Consider the following 20282-nt stretch of genomic DNA (forward strand, 5'->3'; position numbering starts at 1 on the left):
CTCAGGAAGCAATATAATGACGTGGGAAACAAGGTTCGACTCTAACTAACTAGTTAGCTAGAGCTATGGATTAGAATATCGCCATGATACTCCGATAGCGTGGCTACTTCGAGCTATTGACTACGACCATTCACAATGTCAACCGAAAAAATGATCTGTAGAGCATGCACGTCAAATGCAGCTCTATAGTCTATTGGCTTTTTTTAAATGGTCTATCCGATCCCAAATTTGTGACTGATCAAGTTCGCGGTCGAAACTGCGCATAAGGACCATCCACGGCCGACGTCACCCACCCCTTTAATGGATATGGGCAGTCGCTTCGTTTCCCACCACAACAGGGCGCATCGGGCGCCAATCGCACATCATATCGAAACAGCATTCGTGCAAGTGTCACATTCAGCTCCGTCCAGGCGAGTTTCCATCCAACGCAGGACCGAGGACCGACGCTAAAGGGACAAAAGGCTGCTTTGGCGGCCTTGATGCTTTCTTCATCCACTCCAGCCTGGACATCGAGAATCCACCGCTCCGGGCGCCACTCATTGGGTGCGGTGAAGTACTTGGGGCTTCGCTGCAGAGAGTAGACATACGTGCCGACGGTCGTTCCTTCGGGAACAAACTCCTGGTCGATCGTCATGCCCCCTTTGAGCACGGTACGCGGGATCATGTTCGCGACAGACGGCACAAGCCGCATTGACTCGTTGATGCACGCTTGCAGAAATTCGCACGAATTGAGCTGGCGGCCCATGTGAATTTCCTCCTCGGCTGTGAAGGTGGTGCGAATCTCGTGGACGAGACGGGCAAGCACCTTGGGGTTGTGAACCAGGTAGAATAACGTGCCGCTCATCGCACTCGAGGTAGTGTCGGAGCCTAGTTGGCACCATGAATTAGAAACTTGGAATTAGAGATATCCTTCTTGGGGCGCTTCTAATCTTACCAGCAGTCAATAAGAGCATGGATTCAACCCAAAGATCCTTCTGTGTGAAGTACTGGCCGGTCTTTGGATCCGCGGTGTTCATCATGTTGTAGAACGCATCCTTGAGTTCAATGTTATTTCCAAGAGCTGTGCGAGCTTCAGCTCGCTCGCGAACCCAAGTTCCCGCATTGACTATGTCTTTAAATTTGGATGCCATGAAGAGACGATCAATCTTGAGACCGCAGAAGCTCGGCTGGGCCATATTCTAGAAAGCTTGTCAGCGATACACTGGATACTATACGACCCTGGGAGTACGTACTGTTGCACCACGTTGAGAGATCTTCCGTACCACGGACGGGAACCATCTCATTTCAGACGAGTGCAGCATGTCAAAATCCTTGCCATAGCAGAGATCACTGATAATGTCAAAGGCCAGCCAGTCGCACAATTCCGAGACAAGCTTCGTGCTCGACCAGCCATCGTCTGGACTCGAAGTATCTTCGTTCTCTCCGAGCAGATCAATGAAATCTCGCACATTGGCTAGAAAACGGGCTTCGATGGCCTTGATTCCCTCAAATGAAAAGACCTGGGTCAAGACACGACGCTTGAATCCATGGACAATCTTGTCCGTGGTGTTTAGAATATTGGGAGTCCGCCGACTGGCGCTCAGGGAGTTATAGCCTGCCGATTTGACCACGTTGGACCGGGTGCTATAGATATCCTTCAACCCGGCGGGCGTGTTGAAAGCGAGGGAATTGGGTCCATATCGGACAATGTCTCCTACGCAGGCGATTAGTTATGGGCAGGACCATGGAGAAGAGCAGGTATTGCGCAGTCCTCGTACCGTATTTATCATGCCACTTGCGACTCTGGACGTGTAGGTCTCCCCGCCATGCAAAGATGGACGCGTACCAGTCGGTGATGGCTGCGAGACGTGGCCCCGGATATTTCGCGAGGCGATGGAAGTACAAGCGGTAGATGACGAGAACAACGCCCTATCAAGAAAGATTGAAGGTTAGATAGCGTGCCCGATAAGTGTCCCTTGCAACTGACCCATATCAACGAGGCAATGGCCCCGAAGGCAGCGAGTTTCAAACTCATTTTGACTCTTCACGGTGGATGTTGCCGGAGAAGGATGGGGAAATGCAGCTCATCCGGCTCATGTATGTTGGACCCGAGCGCAATCCTTTCTTCGTGACCAGAACTGCCGCCCAACACATCCCTTTCACCCACCTTCTGCATTCGTTCATTACCACCATTGTGACCTCTCTTCAGTTGGTACTCCTTGTCCCGTGTCGTGTACTTGAACTTGTCACTGATTGGCCCTGCCAGGGATCGGCGATGGGATCGTCAGGGAATAGGGCCCTGGGCCCTTACAGTGATATGACGTGCGTGAATCGGTCGCGCAGTCGAGACCTCGCATCCAAAGACATCGACGAATATACAGTGTGGGCTGATCCACTCATTCATAACGTACTTCTCGAGTAGGCAAAGGGATCGACTGCGACGAACCAGTCCTCATTGGTTCCGGTCGATCCAGGCTCCGAAAACGGGCAGATCCGCGATCGCGATGGTGACATATGCAACGTTCGTTCCAATAATCACGACCAAGATGACGATCGTCCCGGCATCCGATCCAGCAAAGGATCCACTCCCTCGCCTCGGATCGCGACCCCAAGGGGCTGTGAAGGGGCCAATCATTGACTCGGACACGCCTCGTCGAGCTGAAGGGATGGAGCCGCCCCATCTTGTCGTGCATGATTTCGTGGTCAACCTGTTCGGCCGTCACCCTAGGTAGAATAGACACTGCATTCCACAGTCCTCCTAGAAGAGGCCATCCCCCGGGGAGAGCGGAATTTTTCTCACCATGTCGGCCCTGCCAGCCTCGGTCAAACGACTCGTGGAAACGTTTTGAGTCTCTGCGCCCTGATCGTGCGCCTTCTTGGAGAGACCATATCAGATCGCGACTCGTCTCTTCTGGTGGCATCCATGGCGGAAACGACACACGTCTCCAAGGGAGGAAAGACCGCCCAGGCGACGCGGGTGGCTTCTATCCTCTCCAAAAGCGAATCAACCCAGGCAACGGCCATTCCAAAATGGCGTCTGGTCTTCGACCAAGGCTGTATCTCCCAATCCATTTTCAGCCACCACTACAATGGTTCGGGCACCGAGGAGGATCCGTTCCAGGTGTCCTGGCTGGAGAACGATGAGCGTGATCCGATGAAGTTCTCCGAGGTTTCCAAATGGCTCATCATGGTGCTGGTGGGCATTGCGACGCTGGCCATTGCCTTGACCTCGTCGGGCTACTCCGGCAGCATCAATGAAGTGATCCTGCACTTCCGTGTCAGCGAGGAAGTCGCCATCCTAGGAATTTCACTATTCGTCATTGGATTCGCCGTCGGCCCTCTGATCTGGGCACCCCTTAGTGAAATCTATGGGCGCCGGTATATCATGATCGCCAGTGGCGCGGGCCTCACGGCGTTTACTGCAGGCGCGGCTGGGTCACAAAATATCTGGACTCTGATCATTCTCCGTTTCTTCGCAGGAACCTTGGGATCCGCTCCGTTTGCCGTGTCTGGCGGTATTATCGCCGATACGTTCCCTGCCATCAGCCGCGGCCTGGCGAGTGGACTGTATTGCGCCGCGCCCTTCCTTGGTCCAACCTTAGGCCCTATCGTCGGTGGCTTTTTGTCGGAATCGGCTGGCTGGCGCTGGGTGGAGGGTCTGCTTGCGGCGTTTGCAGGGGTTTTGACCATCTTCACCTTCCTCACCCTGCCAGAGACGTACGCTCCTGTCCTGCTGAGAAAGCGCGCAGAACGCCTCTCTGCTCTGACCGGTCAGGTCTACCGCAGCAAGATCGACATCGAGCAGGGCAAGACAAAGCCCCTAACGGTCCTGACAAATGCCCTCTCCCGTCCATGGGTGCTTCTCTTCAGGGAACCCATCGTCCTTCTTTTGTCGATCTACCTGTCCATTATATATGGCGTGTAAGTCTTCTAGATTCTGCGTCCAACTTGTATGTGCTGACTAAATGTTTCCACTAGTTTATACCTCATGTTTGCCGCACTACCTATTGTCTATGAGGAGAAGCGCGGCTGGAGCGAAGGCACGAGCGGCCTCGCCTTCTTGGGTATCCTCGTCGGTATCCTGTTCTCTGTCGTCGCCACGTTTCCAATGTACTACCGCTACAAGAAGAAGGTCCTCTCCACGCCCGGCCGAATCGCACCCGAAGCACGCCTTCCGGACTCGTTCTACGGGGCGATCGCACTGCCCATCGGCCTCTTCTGGTTTGCCTGGACGAACTATCCCTCGATCCACTGGATGGCCTCCATCGCTGCTGGTGTTCCTTTTGGCTTCGGCATGGTTATGGTGTTCCTTCCTGTGTTGAACTACCTAATTGATGCATATACCATCTACGCCGCCTCTGTCCTTGCGGCTAACGCGGCCCTGCGCTCCATTTTTGGCGCCGCCTTTCCTTTGTTTACCACCCCAATGTACCGCAACCTGGGCATTCATTGGGCGTCATCTATTCCTGCTTTCCTGGCCCTTGCGTGCGTGCCCATGCCATTCTTGTTCTATCGGTATGGCGCTGCCATTCGCGCGCGCTGTCATTATGCTGCGCAATCTGATGCTTTCATGGAGAAGATGTTTGGGCAGGCTCTGCTGCTTAAAAATATGGCTCCCAATCGAGGGACCACTAGTGCGTCGGAGTAATCGGTGAGCATGCGAGTGTTTGATTTGTCGGCAACATTAGCCACATACTGTGACGATTCAGGGATGATGCGGGCGTTTCTGAGACTTCCAGATAAGCAAGACTTTTCGTCGGAAGAGAAGATGGGGTTGGGCTTGGAGGTAACTTGCAATCGTTTCTGACGTCTCGCAGGTCCAGCGCTATAATATTAAACTTGATTTTACGATCGATTTTTGGACCCTCAGCAAACCTTAGCCTTATAATCATTCGCGATCGAAGGCCCACCATGTTGATAGTGTGGAGCAAGGCCATAACGTAGATAGAATCACGAAGTCATTTCGATGCACAACTCGACTTTCAATCAAGGCACAACCTTCCAGGGCTCGGGGAATGCGAGAATGACGGCGGCATTCCGACTGGCCCTCCCTAGCAACGCCAGGCGGGACCCTCCATAACAAGGTCGGCCCAGACTTGCTGACGATTTGGCTGCTCATTTACTTACTTGTGAGCAAGATATCCTCTCCTTGCAACTGTAGGGAGTCGACCCTTCTTCTATCAAATCCCTTCTCTTGTCTCGCTCTGAACGGAAATGATCGGTTCCACCTTCGCCGTTGCGACTATCTGCCTATGCGCAGTGGAGGCGAGGCATCAGAATGTCTCAGCTTCACAATATGATTTCGTCATTGTCGGTGGGGGTACGAGTGGACTGGTTGTGGCTAACAGACTCTCAGAACTGAGCGATGTCAGCGTCGCTGTTATCGAGGCTGGAGACTCGGTTCTCCATAACGTCAACGTCACCAATGTGGACGGTTACGGCCAGGCCTTTGGGTCGGATATCGACTGGGCCTACCAGACCGAGAATCAGACATATGCCGGAGGATCGAAGCAGACTATGCGGGCTGGAAAGGCCATCGGGGGGACAAGCACTATCAATGGCAGTTTATACTCCTCGTCTACAGACGTGTATTGGACTTGTGCTAACTTTACTTGCTCCGACAGGAATGTCATATACGCGAGCTCAAAACGTGCAGGTTGACGTCTGGGAAGCAGTAGGAAACAAAGATTGGAATTGGAACAACCTGTTCCCATACTACAAGAAATCCGAGGGTTTCCAGGTGCCCACCTCAGATCAAGATACTCGTGGCGCTGACTATTACCTCGCCTACCATGGCGAAGATGGCCCACTCAAGGTCGGCTGGCCGACGGCTATGCCCAATGGCACTGTGTTGTCTGTGCTCGACAAAACGCTGAAACAGCTCGGTCTCCCATACAATCGCGACATCAACGGCGGCAATATGGTTGGGCTCACGGCCCATCCCAACACCATCGACCCCGAGGCCAATGTTCGCGAAGACGCTGCCAGAGCTTACTACTGGCCCTATGAAGACCGTTCTAACCTGAAGATAATCTCCAACACATATGCAAACAAGATCATTTGGTCTAACGACTCATCCAACGAGGCTGTCGCTATCGGCGTCGAGGTTACCGGTATCAATGGAGCTGAGACGATATACGCGTCAAAAGAGGTCATCCTGTCGGCTGGTTCTCTCAAATCCCCCGTGATTTTGGAATTGTCCGGCATTGGAAACCCGGATATTCTCCGTCAGTACGATATCCCCCTCAAAGTCAACATATCCACTGTCGGCGAGAACCTACAGGATCAGACAAACAACGGTCTCTCTTATGCAGGCAAAGATCTCTGGCACGGCTCACCAAGCTTCTCCGCTCTACCATCCGTCAATAAGATCTATGGAGATACGGTTGCCGACATCGCCTCGTCTGTCAACTCCAGTCTAGCAGGTTACGCCCAGGCCGTCGCAAATGCCTCTAACGGCGCGGTCCAAGAAGCCAACTTGCTGGCGGCGTTCCAGATCCAGTATGACCTGATCTTCCAATCACAGGTCCCATTTGCCGAGATCGTCTTCCTGCCTATCGGACACGCGTTTTCCAGCGAATACTGGCCTCTTCTGCCGTTCTCGAGAGGCAGTATTCACATCAAATCCGCGGATCCCGGCGAGCCGGCGGCTATCAACCCGAACTACTTCATGTTCGACCAGGACATCAGTGCCCAGGCCGATGTGGCTCGGTACATTCGCAAGGCATTCAGTACTGCCCCTCTCAGCGGTCTTGTCGGGGAAGAATTTGCGCCGGGACTAGATACTCTTCCTATGGATGCCTCGGACTCTGCATGGAATTACTGGATCAAGTCAAAGTGTAAGATCTCTCTCACTTCTGTGATCTTATCATACTCGGGTTCAAAGACATGGGCTGATTCCTTACAGATCGACCGAACTTTCACCCGGTTGGCACTGCCAGCATGCTTCCTCGGGAGAAAGGTGGCGTTGTCAACTCTCAACTCGTGGTTTTCGGTACGAAGAACGTGCGAGTGGTGGATGCTTCGGTGCTGCCGTTCCAGCTCTGTGGCCATCTAACCAGCACGCTTTATGCGGTGGCGGAACGGGCGTCGGACCTGATCAAGAAGAACTACGAGGATTAATGAGCTATTTGTTAATGTCATGAATACGAGGACCCACGACTGGTATGGAAATTTGCTGAATGTCATCTCTCGCTGTTTTGATCACTGGCTCTGGACTGGAAAGAGCGCGCTTGTCTATGGAAGTCTGTTATGTTAACTCGGACAAGAATGCCAAGATGAATGCTTAAAATCCAAGGAGAAAGGCGGGCATAGTAGCCTCAGAAATGCTCATATTATGTGTCATTAGCTTGCTGGTGAGAATGGGGAAAGTCCTGGGGAGCAGGGCCATTGGCGTTTCTATTGTAGCTTAGATATGCAAAGGCGTGGCTCAGATTCGCCGCGGCCACTTCAATGCTAGATGTAGTCACAGCGAGACACTCAGATGCAAGAGTGAGGCCATCACCACTGTGATGGTGATAACGGAGCCTCCACGATGTTCTTACCGGGCCTTCTCAGCAAGTACAACAACAAGATCCCCGGGCTGTTGTGTTTCCACAAGTGTTGCTTCATATACAACACGCCTGGAAGCGTGAGAAATCCCCGAACACTCTGTCAATAGTGCAAACCGACTCAACATGTTCAAAGTATGCAGTCGTGGTGCGATGCTGTCCAACCATCGGCTGCCACCACGCTGATCGCATCGTGGTGCATGTAGCGTACCACCTAGCAGGTCCCAACAACCCAAGGACGAATCGACCCAATCCCCAGCCGAGTCGAGCAGAGCAGAGAAAATGTGAGCAATTTCATACATGAATCGAAACTGTTGCCAGATGGGCCGTGGACCCCAGAATCCAGCGTAGCCCCGACGTGGTCCCGAAGCCCAAGAGGCCAGCTTGCCTCAACACGCGACATCGGAAAGGAACGATCTCGCTTCTTCGCTCTCTCTACCACTCTACACCTGCACCTCCACCCCTGCACTGTCGACTGGCGATCCTGGATTCTTCACCCTCCATGCATTGGCTGCTCTCCCTCGCTCAAACCGCCTAGCACGCGCGGACCAACTCCGTCCTGCTCGTCTTCCCAAATTTCTCCCCGCAACGGCGACGCGCCTCTGACCCCACCCGTGAACACTCCTGATCCTTCGTTTCTCCTGCTCAATAGAGATTGTCCTGAAAACTCGACTCGCAAGCACACAGGCCCCTCTGGAGTCTCGCACGAACACCTTTCAATGCCACGCAAGAGCGCCTCCCTTGCCCGACGCCGCTCCAAACCGAGCTTGAAAGTTGCTACCGGCCAGAACGGCCGAGCCAACGGCAGTATGAACGACAACATCGAGATGCGCAAGCGAGATGCCCCGTCGTCCGAGTCCTCTGCCGAACGAACCACCCGCCTGATGTCGCGGCCCTCCTTCTCCCTCGACGCCGACCCCCCCGTGGTCCCCCAGACCCCGGTCATGGCCACCACCAGCTTCCAGAATCTGCCCGCCAGCGACCGCCGCAACTTCCTGCTGCTCTGCGTGCTGTACTTCCTGCAAGGTGTGCCCATGGGCCTGGCCACGGGCTCCGTGCCGTTCCTGCTGAAGCCCTACCTGTCCTACGGCCAGATCGGCGTGTTCTCGCTCGCCTCCTACCCCTACTCCCTGAAGCTGTTCTGGAGCCCGATTGTGGATGCCGTGTGGAGCCCGCGCTTCGGTCGCCGCAAGAGTTGGATCACCCCCGTGCAAGTGGTGGCCGGACTGGCGATGATCTACATGGGCGGCCGCATTGAGGCCATGATGGAGCAGGCGGGCGCCAACGGGGGCGCGGGGGTCTGGAATTTCACCTACTGGTGGTTTATGCTGGTCTTCTTCTGCGCCACGCAGGACATTGCCGTCGACGGGTGGGCCATCAGCCTCATGTCCCCGCCGAATATCTCCTATGCCTCGACCGCGCAGACGGTGGGCTTGACCGCGGGCCACTTCTTGTCGTATACCGTGTTCCTGGCCTTCAATTCCAAGGATTTTGCCAACCGCTGGTTCCGGGCCACCCCCGGCGAGGGCGGCTTGCTTTCCCTGGGCACCTACTTGACCTTCTGGGGCTGGACATACCTGATCGTGACGCTGTGTCTGGCGATGCTGAAGAAGGAAGAGCGCACCAAGGAACGGGACAGCATCCTGGATGTGTATAAGAGCATGTGGAGTGTGCTGAAGCTGAAAAATATCCAGACCATCATCCTCATTCACCTGATTGCCAAGATTGGCTTCCAGGCCAACGACGGCGTCACCAGCTTGAAGCTGCTCGACAAGGGCTTTGGTCAAGACAACATGGCGCTGGTCGTGTTGATCGACTTTCCCTTTGAGATCCTGCTGGGCTACTATGCCGGCAAATGGTCGACGGAATATGGTGCCATGCGTCTCTGGGGGTGGGCCTTTGTCGGCCGGTTGGCGGCCGCAGTGTTGGCCCAGTTGACCGTGATGATCTACCCCAGCGGAGCCGCCGAGGTTCCCGTCTGGTACGTGCTGGCCGTGATTGGCGAACACATCGTCTCGACCTTTATGAACACAGTCATGTTTGTCGCCGTCTCGGCCTTCCACGCTCGCATTGCGGATCCGGCCATCGGCGGCACCTACATGACTCTCCTAGCCACGTAGGTCTTCCTTTCCACTAGATGCTTGAACCCACTACTGACCACATCTCTAGTGTCTCGAACTTGGGTGGCACATTCCCTCGCTTCTTCATTCTCCGGCTCGTCGACTTCTTCACGGAGGCAACTTGCCTGCCTCCCTCCGTTGCCCCTCCCGCCGACACCCTGAAAGGTGCCCTCGTCACCACTGCATTCTCCTGCGCCCTCGAGCCCGAGAAGAACCGCTGTGTGAATGGCGGTGGTACCTGTGAGGTCGGGCGCGACGGCTACTACATCACCAATATCCTCTGCGTGCTCATCGGCACTATCACGTTCGTGACGTTCATCAAGCCTGCTGCCACCAAGCTGCAGAGCCTACCCCTGCGAGCTTGGCGGTTGATGCCAACCACCCAGCGGGAGTAATCGGTAGAGTAAAAGATTGGACTGTATTTTATACTTGGCATATAGTCATAGATTCGAATCAAAACAAATTCTAGATGGATTGATGCTCGTGTCTCACGACCACCGAGGTACAACCAAATCCCCCGATTGGCCCAAGCAAACACGGTGAAGTCTCGAGCCTAGACTGTTTCTCCTAGACTGTTTCTCTGCATCTCGAGACGATCTGGTCACCCCGGAGCGACTGCCATCCACGAGCGACGGCGATTGGGCTTGGAAGCTGCATGCTGCCAAGCGCTTTCTGCACTCTTGCTGGCAACATTGCAATATTCTCGTTGCACGTTTGCTTTTTCACAGGTTGCTATTTCGGGTTTCATTTGCGCTGTGGCTGCGTGCTGATTCGATTCCCAGCAGTCTCTCACTTCTCGGTCTATCCCTCTCAATCCCCTTGCCCACCGTGCAATTGCCCAGGATCTATCTCGTTGGGACCGTGCTTGCCGCAACAGTCACGGCCCTACCCCGAGTCTATAAAACGCGCCATCCTCGCCTACAGAAGCGTACGTCCGATGGCCTCTCTGATTCATCCGGGTCCGTTGCTAATGAGACATAGTGGGATCTACGTATTTTTCGTGATGCCCTCCCCGCCTGCAAGGTCAACGAGTCCAATATTGACTTGACCGTCCTGCATCGATACGGTGCCTACAACAGGAGCTGCGAAGCCCTCAACATGGCTCAGTACAACCAGACGACGGTCAAGAGTCTGTCCTGGAAGAGTCCGAATGAGTATGACACCTAGACCCTCTGCATGTTCAACTCGTCCGGTTGCGCAGGGAGCAGTCTTGTCGCGAGTATCACGGACGGGCGGGAGATGTGTTATCCATACACGGGGTGGACGGGTTGGAGCGTTGTCGCGCAAGGCAAGCCGTGTACGTGAGGCAGCAGGTGACGAAGCTCTGTATGGGCAGGATATTATAGCATGTATGTATACAAGAAGTAGTTACAACCTCCAAACTGCCATGAGTGACGAGACACAGCCAACAAGCAATAGACAACAGAGATTACTCCCACACAGCAAACGCCCGCTTCCCTTCCACCTCCCTCGCCGCACAATCCAAGATCAACCGCGCATACCCCCGATGCAGCCGGTTCGTCCACGCCGGCAGGATCTTCTGCGCATCGCCCTCGCCCTCGCCGTCCACCACCTCGTAGTCATGCGCCGCCGCAAACCGCACCTCGACCTCCACCCCGCCGCCCTGCACCGCGAACGGCGCCGACACGCTCATCTCGTGCCGTCCGCCCGACACCAGCCGCCACGGATACCCCCAGCGCGCGATGCGCTCGAAGAACACCCGCGGCGCGTCCGCCATGCGCCACGCCACCAGCAGCCCGTTGCTGTCGGCGTCGGCGCCGATCTCGCGCTGCACGCGCAGGAGGCCGTTGAGCAGGGCGCGCGGCGCGCCGGTCTCGGGGGCCGCCGTGAAGCCCGCGGGCGAGGCGCCGGTGTCGCCGGGCGTGTAGCGGCCGTGCGTGACTAGGCCGGCGAGAGAGGCTTCGGTTGTGAGGAGGGTGCTGCCGAGCACGGCGCGCGCCCAGGCGTCTTCGAGGGCGGATTGGGGCGGGCTGTCGGTGTCGGTGCCGGGGCGGGCGCGCGCTGCCAGGGCGTGGAGGGGGATGCGCGCGGCGTAGATGTCGGTGTAGGCGCAGCGCTGAGTGGATGGGTTACTAGGGGTGCGGAGGGCTTTGCTGCCGGCGGCTTCGGGGGGGAGTGATGGGTATTTCGCTTCGAGGTGGGTGAGTCCCAGGTGGATGCCGTAGGCTGTGGCTGCGGTGGGCGCGGCGATGTACCCGATCCAGCGGGTGATGGAGCGTTGGGCCATGGTTGGAGAGGTGGAGGGGTGGAGAGGGTGAGAGTTGGGATCGTGTGCAGGAGAAGATGTTTATAGCCAGCGGATTTAGATCGACTGTGACGTGGCGCGAGTTAGCGGTTCCGGGAATAGTTGAAATGGGGCTGAGATGTAATCTCTTGACAGTCGCCTGTGGATAGTTGCACACATGCCAGAGTATGGTCAAGTCGACGGATTACTCTGTGTAGTTGTAGCAATACAATCCCGGGCATTGCCATTGTCTTTCCTCGATCTACATATACCCATCTATACCAGCGGACCAACAGTGGATCCGCCGATCACCACTTTTTCTTTTTCTTATCGCTCCCACCTCCACGCCTTCTCCTGCTCATTGCTTCACAGCTCTTCTCTCAATTTCTTCCAAAACCCCAGCCAGCAAATGGCATCTGCCCATACCGACTCCAGCTCCGCGCCCTCAGCTGCCCCATCGCCCGCCACCACCATGTCCTCCGCCCCGAACGACGCCGCCGCACCCCCCGCAGCCGACAACTCCCTCGACGACATCTTCGGCTCCTCGCCGCCCCACGAGACCAGAGATAATCTCTCAGCACCTGTCCCAGTCCCCGCAACCGCCGAACCCTCCGACCTCCCGTCTCTCCGCCGCCAGCACGTCACCGCGGGGTACCGTGACGGCATCGCCACGTCCAAGGGCGCGCACGTCCAAGACGGCTTCGACGCCGGCTTCCCCGTCGGCGCACAGCTGGGCATGCGCGCGGGCACAATCCTCGGCATTCTGGAGGGCATCACCCGCGGGCTCGAGGACCGCGCGGTGTCGGGCGTGGTGAAGAAACCCGCGGGGTCGGCGGCGCGACAAGATGCGGCGAGCAGCACGGCAGAGACGACCGAGTCGCGGCGACGGATGCGCGAGCGGGTTCTCCGGCTCTACCAGGACGCCGCGAAGGCGTTGGATGTGCAAGCCGTGTTTACGGGGTTTGAGGCCGGAGCCGCTTCTATGCGTGGGCGTGGGCCTGAGCTCGGCGCCGGAGACGAGGGCCGGGACGCTGCGGGTGCAAAGGAGAAGGCGGAAGCGCAGCTCGCGCGGAAGGGAGGCGCGGTCGTGTCTACGTGGGAGGACAGGGTCTCGGTGCCTCGGTGGGAGGAGAATATGGAGGCGCTGGAGATGCGGGAGAGCCGGGGCGGGGCGGACGAGCAGAGCTGAGGCTGTGCTGTGCTGCGATGGGATGGGATGGGATGGCCCGCCACAGTGTACGATTGCCACTTCCCCAGGGCTGCTTGGGGCTGGCGGTACCTTTGGCGGGTCCGAGTCGCTGGGGCTCCGCGAAGGAGTCACCTCTGCAGCTGCAGGCGGGCGGGCCGTGCTGTCTCTGCTGGCGGATTCGCCGTTCCGCGCTGCACGATTGCCTTTCGACCCTTCATTGAGGAGACCCAGGCACCGGGATGGCCTCGCAGGCCGCTGCAAGGGCTATGCAGGGTACAGCGGATGTCCGGTCCGGGGCGTCGAGAGTCGATTCGGGAAAAAGCCTTGGTCTTCCGAGACAGTCGATGGGGCGTGTGGCGTCTGTCTGTGCGAGGGGTCTCGGTGTCTTGAAATGGCGTTGCAACAGGCGTGAAGGTCGAATGGCTTTTACGAAGGGAGAATTGGGGTTATCCCAGACGATAATGTCCCAGAGGATATCGGTTCGATCACATCCTCGAGGCGGCTCCTCCAAGTCGTGTTTGCAAACAACAGCAAACAATAGCCGCTTCTCTGTTTGCCATTGACTCGATCAGGACAGCTGCAGGGGATTCCACCAAGCCAACAAGCGATACATCTGAAACCGCGGGCGGTTCGGTCTCGGGGAAGACGGCGTGCAGCCGGGCCTGGCCAACCCTGCGTATACCGGGCCGCGAGCCCCGACAGAGATCGGCCAATGTGCTTACCCTTCACAATCCAAATCTGATTTCCCTGGCTCCTTTCTTGTTCTGAGTCATGCGCCCTAATAGGGAGTGAGATGTGGCGTAGATCTGTAATGTAGGAAGGTGACATCAGATTTCCAGACATGCCCTCCCGTCGAATTGTGGGGGATGGAATGAGAGCTGCCAAGGTCCAGGCGGGCCTCGACCCAGGCGAATCCACCAAAGTACGATGCGCTGGCATTGGTGGATGCTGGGACGTTGGGCGATGCAAGGGATGCAGCCGTCGATGGTGTTGGTATAGTTCCCGATCGGGGTGGTGGGTCGCTGCTTTAAAACCGTATGTGGCATCCGACATTGCCTATTCGGGATCTATTTTGTAGGAGAGGCTGTCGAGATCCTCAATGTGGACTGTCAGGCGCTACACAGGTAGGACCTTTGGTTGGCCGTGGATGAGATAACTATCAAAATTACAGGCGATCTGGAAATGATTGCGCGAACGGCGGATCTTGTGCTGCGAGGTTCAATTCCAACCTGGACGTCAACTCGCAACCAGGAGTGAATTGGGAGGAGCGGTACCGATGAGAAATCAGAAACATTTGAATCTGCGAAACCCGCCATCGGGAGAATATCGTAGGTCTGAGACACCAATGTGGCTATTGTGTCCCACGAATCCAAAACTTCACCAGCTGGGCAGTATATGTATCTGCCTTGACACTTCGATAATCAAGCTACCGCTAAGCCGAGAAATAGAAATGGACTGCATAGATATATTAAATCACGCCGACTGCGAGCATGAGCGCGTTTATATTTATTTGGAAGAGAGATTCAGTACTATCTTTCCGAGTCATAATGAACAAGTAAATCGGATGGAATGATTCAGTACCATTGTCAGTAATGAGAAGAGCTCCTCGAACGACCATGTCCATACCAGATGGTATTGCACCACGTTGTATGCCCTTCAAACAAGGCAATCACCGACGAGCAGCATTTGACACGGAGCGCTCTATACGTAACAGAAAAGGGGAAATCGTTTCTTGTAGTCTACAAGTATATGCATCGCGGCTCCACACTGATCCACTGTCTATCTACCGCCACTATGATATATAGCCAGCCGATGACCGAGTGGGCTCTACCAACCGTCTCAAGCCACTCTGACAGATAGCATCAATAGCACCAAACAGTGCTTGCTTCAAACAGCTTGCGCGCCCGGCCGAAGCCACGAAAGAGCAAGCTACCCCACAAGGAGCTGCAAAGGACGACTGTCGATCCCCAAGGTCCACACCGCGGAACCTTTCCCCGGGGATGGACTCGCGTACAATGGTTCTGTGCATCTCCTCGGGAGACTGCAGCCACAGCTGCAGCTGGGAGTACAGGAGACAGGTCCTCGCGTCCGCGGGAGATCCGGGATCTGGGTTGGCATCCCTGTCGCGCCATGCAGCCAGGGTGGTCTGGACCGGGAGCTGCAGAACTGGTACTTTTTTTTAGTGGGTTTGGGTGCATGCGTGCTGGCAGATCCCGAGGTATGATCTGGGACATGCGTTGGATACAGATGGGTCTCTGGGGTGCTAGACTTGAGACAGGCGGTGGTGGGCCCGGCGAGACATGATGGGATTATTGTTGAGTCCCGTGCGTACATAGTCCATTGGAGGAACCAGTAGTACTGTTGCATGTGGTGGTGAGGTGTAATTGCTCGATGAGGTGCTGTTGTATCTGGGAATGCCGACGGCGAGGCTGAAGAATCGTAGACACAACGCCAACATTCCAGAGAAACCTAAACCCATTGCCTAGACAACAGGTCGCTACCATAGAGGCAAAGAAAATTGTCAAGTTTATGTTTCATTGATGGCATTTTTGTATCATTGTCGTCAGAAGTAAAGTATGCTTTTGATGCGCCGGTCCATCGTGGAAATGCAATCTTGAGGTGGCCACCGTACACCACGTGCCTTTTATGTCATTATGATAGGGTTCCCAGGATAAGGAGATAACAGTTCAGAGAGACCAAAGAAATCGCGCAACATGAGATGGCATGAGAATATTGGAAGTTGGTACAGGCCGTGAGAACATCGTGGAAAGGATGGGTGGCAAGAGCGATGATGGTACAACGCCAATGGGCGTAGCGGAGAAAATAAAGAAAAGACAGAGTCCAAGTACCTCGAGACTGGATAAGGAAAGTTAAAGACAGTAGGACCGAGATGGTCGTGGTGTTGATAGCCCGAAGTCGGCTAGGGTAGTTGTTCGACCGTGAATTCGTTGAGACAAGTTGCCTATCATCAGGAACATCGATAGGGGCCGGGGTCAGAGGCACGTAAGCCCAGCCATTCATTATGGTCATAGTGAGAAGGTGACTTCTTCGTTTAGAAGCATCAAGCATGAGCGAGTGTAGCGTGTTCATGATCATTCGAACACATGTTGAACATCAAGACAGTAGGAAATCGTTGCAGTGATCGTTGTTTCAAAACCAATCTCCCCGTAGGTATTTTCTAAGCAAAACGCCGAGCCAACCAGAACGCCGCAAAAAGAAGCTGACCCGCATCAGACAGTGGTGGGCTGTCCTTTGCGAGATGCCTTGTGGCAATTGAGGAAACGGAGGGAATCAAGCATGCGCTGGAGGAATGGACGCGGCTCAGAAGGGGCTGCATGGGAAGCGGTTTGCGAATGTTGCTCAGAGCAGAGAGAGGCCATGCGCTCCTTGTCCGAGCTGTACTCGGGAGAATTGGAGTACTGGCGACGTCGAGACTTGGCTTGAATGGCAGCCGCAGCAGTCCGGTCGATGTCAGACTCATTGACGGTGCTGCCGTTGCGCGTCCGCGGTTTGATCAGCGAGGTAGTAGATGGTGCCACCAGGCGGAGCGTCTGTAGAGGATGTGCCCGCGTTCCATCACGGCTGGTGCTGGGTCGGCTGGGAATAGGCCGGTCAAGACTGGCACTCCGGAGAGCATCTGGGACAGGCGCACCGACGACGTCGTCGGGCATAGATGGGAACTTCTCCCGAGCCTGATCATCCAGCGTAGTTGGAAACAGCTTGGGCTGCGACTTCGCGCCACGGAGCTTTGCACGGCTCCGGACCTTGCGGAGCGTGTCAATGGGCTTACGCGAAAGCGACTTGTGGCCGATGGACTCGGTGTCGGAGTCGGACTCCCAAACAGACTGTTCACAGTATGCATCCATCGTAGAGATGGACGGTCTCTCCATGGATGTCGCCGTCCACTGCCGAGAGATTGGGGGAGAGCTGGCAACGGGACTTGGGATGGGACTGGCGCAATCATTCGCAGGAATAAACAGAGCCTGATCAAAGTGCGTGGCGTGCGGCTCCATTGTCACCGGATTGATCAAGCTCGGAGGCGAGATCATGGATGGGTCCAATGGGGGCCTAGTTCCTGGACTAGACTGTTTCCTCCGCGTGCTATGAGTGCTTGTGCCGCGGGAGAGATTGGGGAGGGTGGGATGTTGCTTCCGTCTGCGGGAAGATGAAGACATACTAGATGTCTCGTATTTCATGGTAGTGGTGGTCGAGATATGGCTAGGCTCCGCGGGAGTGGTAGGCCGTGTTGAGGCCGTGGACAATGGAGGCACGGGCGGCGGCGGAGGGAGAGAGTACTTGGGAGGATGGGAAGCAGGTTGGTGGAAGGCACGACGAGGCTCCGACTCAGCCTGCTGTGCGTGATAGTACAGCTTCTCTGTCGCCTTCAACACAGCGTCAGGGCAAGCGGGCGTGGAAGAGGAAGATGAGAAGGAGCTGCTGGGAGTCAGATCTGGCGTGGTGCTCCCAGTCTGCACGGAGCTGAACGAATCTTGGCTGCTGTGCAGACGTCGTCCGTCTTCAGTGGACGAGGTGTAGCGATGAAAGCGCAAATCGTTCTCCAGTTCGAGCTGAGCCAGTGTTGAGCGATTCGGGTCTTGTTTGCCGATTGTCAAGCACAGTGGGTAGTATCGGTTGGCGTCTTCACTGCATTTCTCATCGCGAATTGTCGGCATGTATGAATCCCAAGTCGGCACTGGGGCCAACGACTGTTCCAGGTAGAACGGATCTGGATTGGACTCGTCGAGGACGTTGGGGCCCGTCTTTGGGAGATAGGTAGAGGCACGTTTGGCCGGTGATGGTGATGGTAAGCAGATGGTAGTTTCGGACCTGTTGCGGTCTTGATGCAGCACGTCCAACTCGCCCGGACCGTGGTGATCTCCTTGAGCCATGGACCGCAATTCACACAATCAAGTGGACACACGAGGCAATAGAAGGAGGAAGATCAAAAGCAATGAAGCAACCACGGACAAGAGGGATGCCACCTGGGGGATGGGAGGAGGAATGGGGAATGGAAGCCGGGGGGGGGGGGAGGAAGGGGATATGTTTATACACGGCGGCCAAAAATAAACCTACGCCTCCCTCAGCGCCGGGGGAAAAGCCCGATGCATACCAACCATGTCAACAAAAGCACCCATCGTCCATCGCCGGCGCATAGACGATCCCCGACCTTACATGACGTCCTCTTCCGCTGCATAGGGATGGAGATGCAGCAAGGACCAGTTCTCGGGGTCCCAGCAAGGGCGCGGAACAGGACCCGTAGGGCTGGACTTTGGGTCCTTTGGACTTTTGCACACTCGCCTCGTCTGGACAAAAGCACCCTCGTCGTGTTTCTGCGTCATGGCTCATGGGCTTGGTTGGACGCGAGCAGAAATGAACCAACGAGGCCAGTGACACCCGGCCGTCACACAGTCCCCCCCGTCTTGGATGCATCTCACTCCTCATCTCGTCTCGTCGCTCTTCTATCACCGGACAACAGCATCGGGGGATGCACGCTGCATCCATGCATATTCAGCGTCACCACGTCCCGTGCAGAGGCTGGGCCCAGGAGAATGTGAGATATCAGCCTCTCCAAAGTCCTCGCAACGCGGAGGCCAGCATCCGGATCAGCCACTAACGCTGAAAAGGCCCCACTGCAGATCGTCTGGCCGTGGCGAAGTGCTGCTGCGACGAAGCCACACGCCTACCCCTTCGAGTTCATTCCAGGGCACTCCATTCCCAGCAGCCGCGCAACGGCGTTGATGGGAGCCTTCTGCTGCTATAGCTAGACCCGCGCGCGACAGGTCTCTGCGTGATGGGCATATCGAGATATTTCGTCGCTTGGATTCGAAAGGCACAATCGCCCTTCACACCCTCCGATGAGATTTTCTTGCTTTTGGACCGTGGCTGGCTCAAACTCTGCGATTCTTTCCTTTTGCTCTCCCGCCGTGACACTAGATCCTCTTGTTCCACCTTGACAGGCCTCAGCTGTTCTCGTATGTACACCAGTGTCGGACTCCGTCAATGCAACCAGCTTGAGTCCAAGACCCGCGTAGCCGGATGGAGGATCCTAACTTCCAAGCTGCGTTTCAAGGTTTGCCGCCAGTGCTGGTCGGTCGCCAAGTGTCGCCGCGCGAAAGGGACTCGTACACGCTTGACAGTCGACAAATCACATCGGCGAAGCTCCAGGGGCAAAAGCCGCGATCGGCGCCATCATTGGTGCAGAGCAGAACTCTCGTCTGATCGGACCAATCGACTCTCATCCTTCTAGTGACAGCTCGAACTCGACGTGCCTGGCCATCTCGAACTGGATATCATACTCGCTGTCACCATTCTGAAACTCATCCAGGTCACTTTTTGTTTCTCCCAGTCTCCTTGATACTCCATAGCTCGGGGCCTCCGGGGCAGCAACGATGCTTCCCCGTTTGTTTTTCTCTCCACATTCCAATGAAAAGTCTGTCTTGCATTGCATCCCGGTCTGCTTACCGTGCAGAACGGAGCTGTCCGTCGAGCGGCGCCGATTGCATACGAGCTAAAACGTATATATATCTACGGACGACAGCCGGCCCCTGATCGACGCGATCGAAAGCCTCTTTTCCTCCGGTTCATGCATTTCTGCATCTGTCCCGAACGCCTTTACTCGCCCGGCAGGCGTTTCTACTGCAGAGCCCTCGCTTTGTCCCCGGATGTCACATTCTTGGTGCCGCCGTCTACCAGTTATTGCAGACTCATGTTGGGTCGAACCATTTGATATTCTTCGAATATTTACCCGGGTCTGCAAGACCCGAATGCAAGCCGGGGGACTGCTCAAGGGTCCGCCCTCGCAGCTAACGTCCCTGTGTAGGCCAAACTGTAGCAAGATCGCGAGGATCGGACTCCTCCTGCCTTGAGGATCCGGAATTCACCCCTATGGCCCCTATAGACTCTATGACACCCCCCCCCCCCCCCCCTCCCTCCATCCTCCACGTCATATCTTCTCTGACTTCGATGTGGCATTGGAATGGGCACAGACAGTCCCCGAGAGTGTCTTGCGCCTGGACGGCGTGATTGGCCGTGAACTTGTCCGACCCAACACCAAGGAAATGGGATACTGAAACATCTCTCCGGGTTTCAAACCATCTGGCTCCCGGGATCTCAGATGGCCTGCATGATGCAAGGCATGCTTGAAACCTACCTGATTATTGGGACTCTTCTCCATCGCCGGCTCTCCTTTGGTGCGTCCG

At 55.9% G+C, this 20282-nt stretch overlaps 7 protein-coding genes across 7 annotated transcripts; 4 read left to right on the top strand and 3 right to left on the bottom strand.

Annotated features, from left to right (window-relative positions):
* Positions 1-238: 238 nt before the first annotated feature.
* Positions 239-2014, bottom strand: N7459_000571 (cytochrome P450; the record flags this gene model as incomplete). Its single annotated transcript, XM_056939756.1, has 5 exons — positions 239-891; positions 935-1178; positions 1233-1693; positions 1758-1908; positions 1967-2014. The coding sequence occupies 5 exons, from the start codon at positions 2012-2014 to the stop codon at positions 239-241; spliced, it is 1557 nt and encodes a 518-aa protein (XP_056804036.1).
* An 888-nt stretch (positions 2015-2902) lies between these two features.
* Positions 2903-4627, top strand: N7459_000572 (MFS transporter; the record flags this gene model as incomplete). The annotated part of the gene is made up of 2 exons (XM_056939757.1): positions 2903-3900; positions 3958-4627. The coding sequence occupies 2 exons, from the start codon at positions 2903-2905 to the stop codon at positions 4625-4627; spliced, it is 1668 nt and encodes a 555-aa protein (XP_056804037.1).
* Positions 4628-5193: 566 nt separating this feature from the next.
* On the top strand, positions 5194-7101 carry N7459_000573 (GMC family oxidoreductase; the record flags this gene model as incomplete). The annotated part of the gene is made up of 3 exons (XM_056939758.1): positions 5194-5542; positions 5604-6818; positions 6887-7101. The coding sequence occupies 3 exons, from the start codon at positions 5194-5196 to the stop codon at positions 7099-7101; spliced, it is 1779 nt and encodes a 592-aa protein (XP_056804038.1).
* A 1147-nt stretch (positions 7102-8248) lies between these two features.
* Positions 8249-10044, top strand: N7459_000574 (SD08430p; the record flags this gene model as incomplete). Its single annotated transcript, XM_056939759.1, has 2 exons — positions 8249-9645; positions 9699-10044. 2 exons carry the CDS (start codon positions 8249-8251, stop codon positions 10042-10044), a joined length of 1743 nt encoding a protein of 580 aa, XP_056804039.1.
* Positions 10045-11078: 1034 nt separating this feature from the next.
* N7459_000575 (uncharacterized protein) lies at positions 11079-11897 on the bottom strand (the record flags this gene model as incomplete). Its single annotated transcript, XM_056939760.1, has 1 exon — positions 11079-11897. The coding sequence occupies one exon, from the start codon at positions 11895-11897 to the stop codon at positions 11079-11081; it is 819 nt and encodes a 272-aa protein (XP_056804040.1).
* A 406-nt stretch (positions 11898-12303) lies between these two features.
* N7459_000576 (Yae1 family protein) lies at positions 12304-13083 on the top strand (the record flags this gene model as incomplete). Its single annotated transcript, XM_056939761.1, has 1 exon — positions 12304-13083. One exon carries the CDS (start codon positions 12304-12306, stop codon positions 13081-13083), a length of 780 nt encoding a protein of 259 aa, XP_056804041.1.
* A 3230-nt stretch (positions 13084-16313) lies between these two features.
* Positions 16314-17972, bottom strand: N7459_000577 (uncharacterized protein; the record flags this gene model as incomplete). The annotated part of the gene is made up of 1 exon (XM_056939762.1): positions 16314-17972. The coding sequence occupies one exon, from the start codon at positions 17970-17972 to the stop codon at positions 16314-16316; it is 1659 nt and encodes a 552-aa protein (XP_056804042.1).
* Positions 17973-20282: the final 2310 nt, after the last annotated feature.

This window comes from Penicillium hispanicum (genome assembly GCF_028827665.1).
Source record: "Penicillium hispanicum strain IBT 35686 chromosome Unknown utg000001l_segment0_segment0, whole genome shotgun sequence".
Lineage (NCBI taxonomy): Eukaryota > Fungi > Ascomycota > Eurotiomycetes > Eurotiales > Aspergillaceae > Penicillium > Penicillium hispanicum.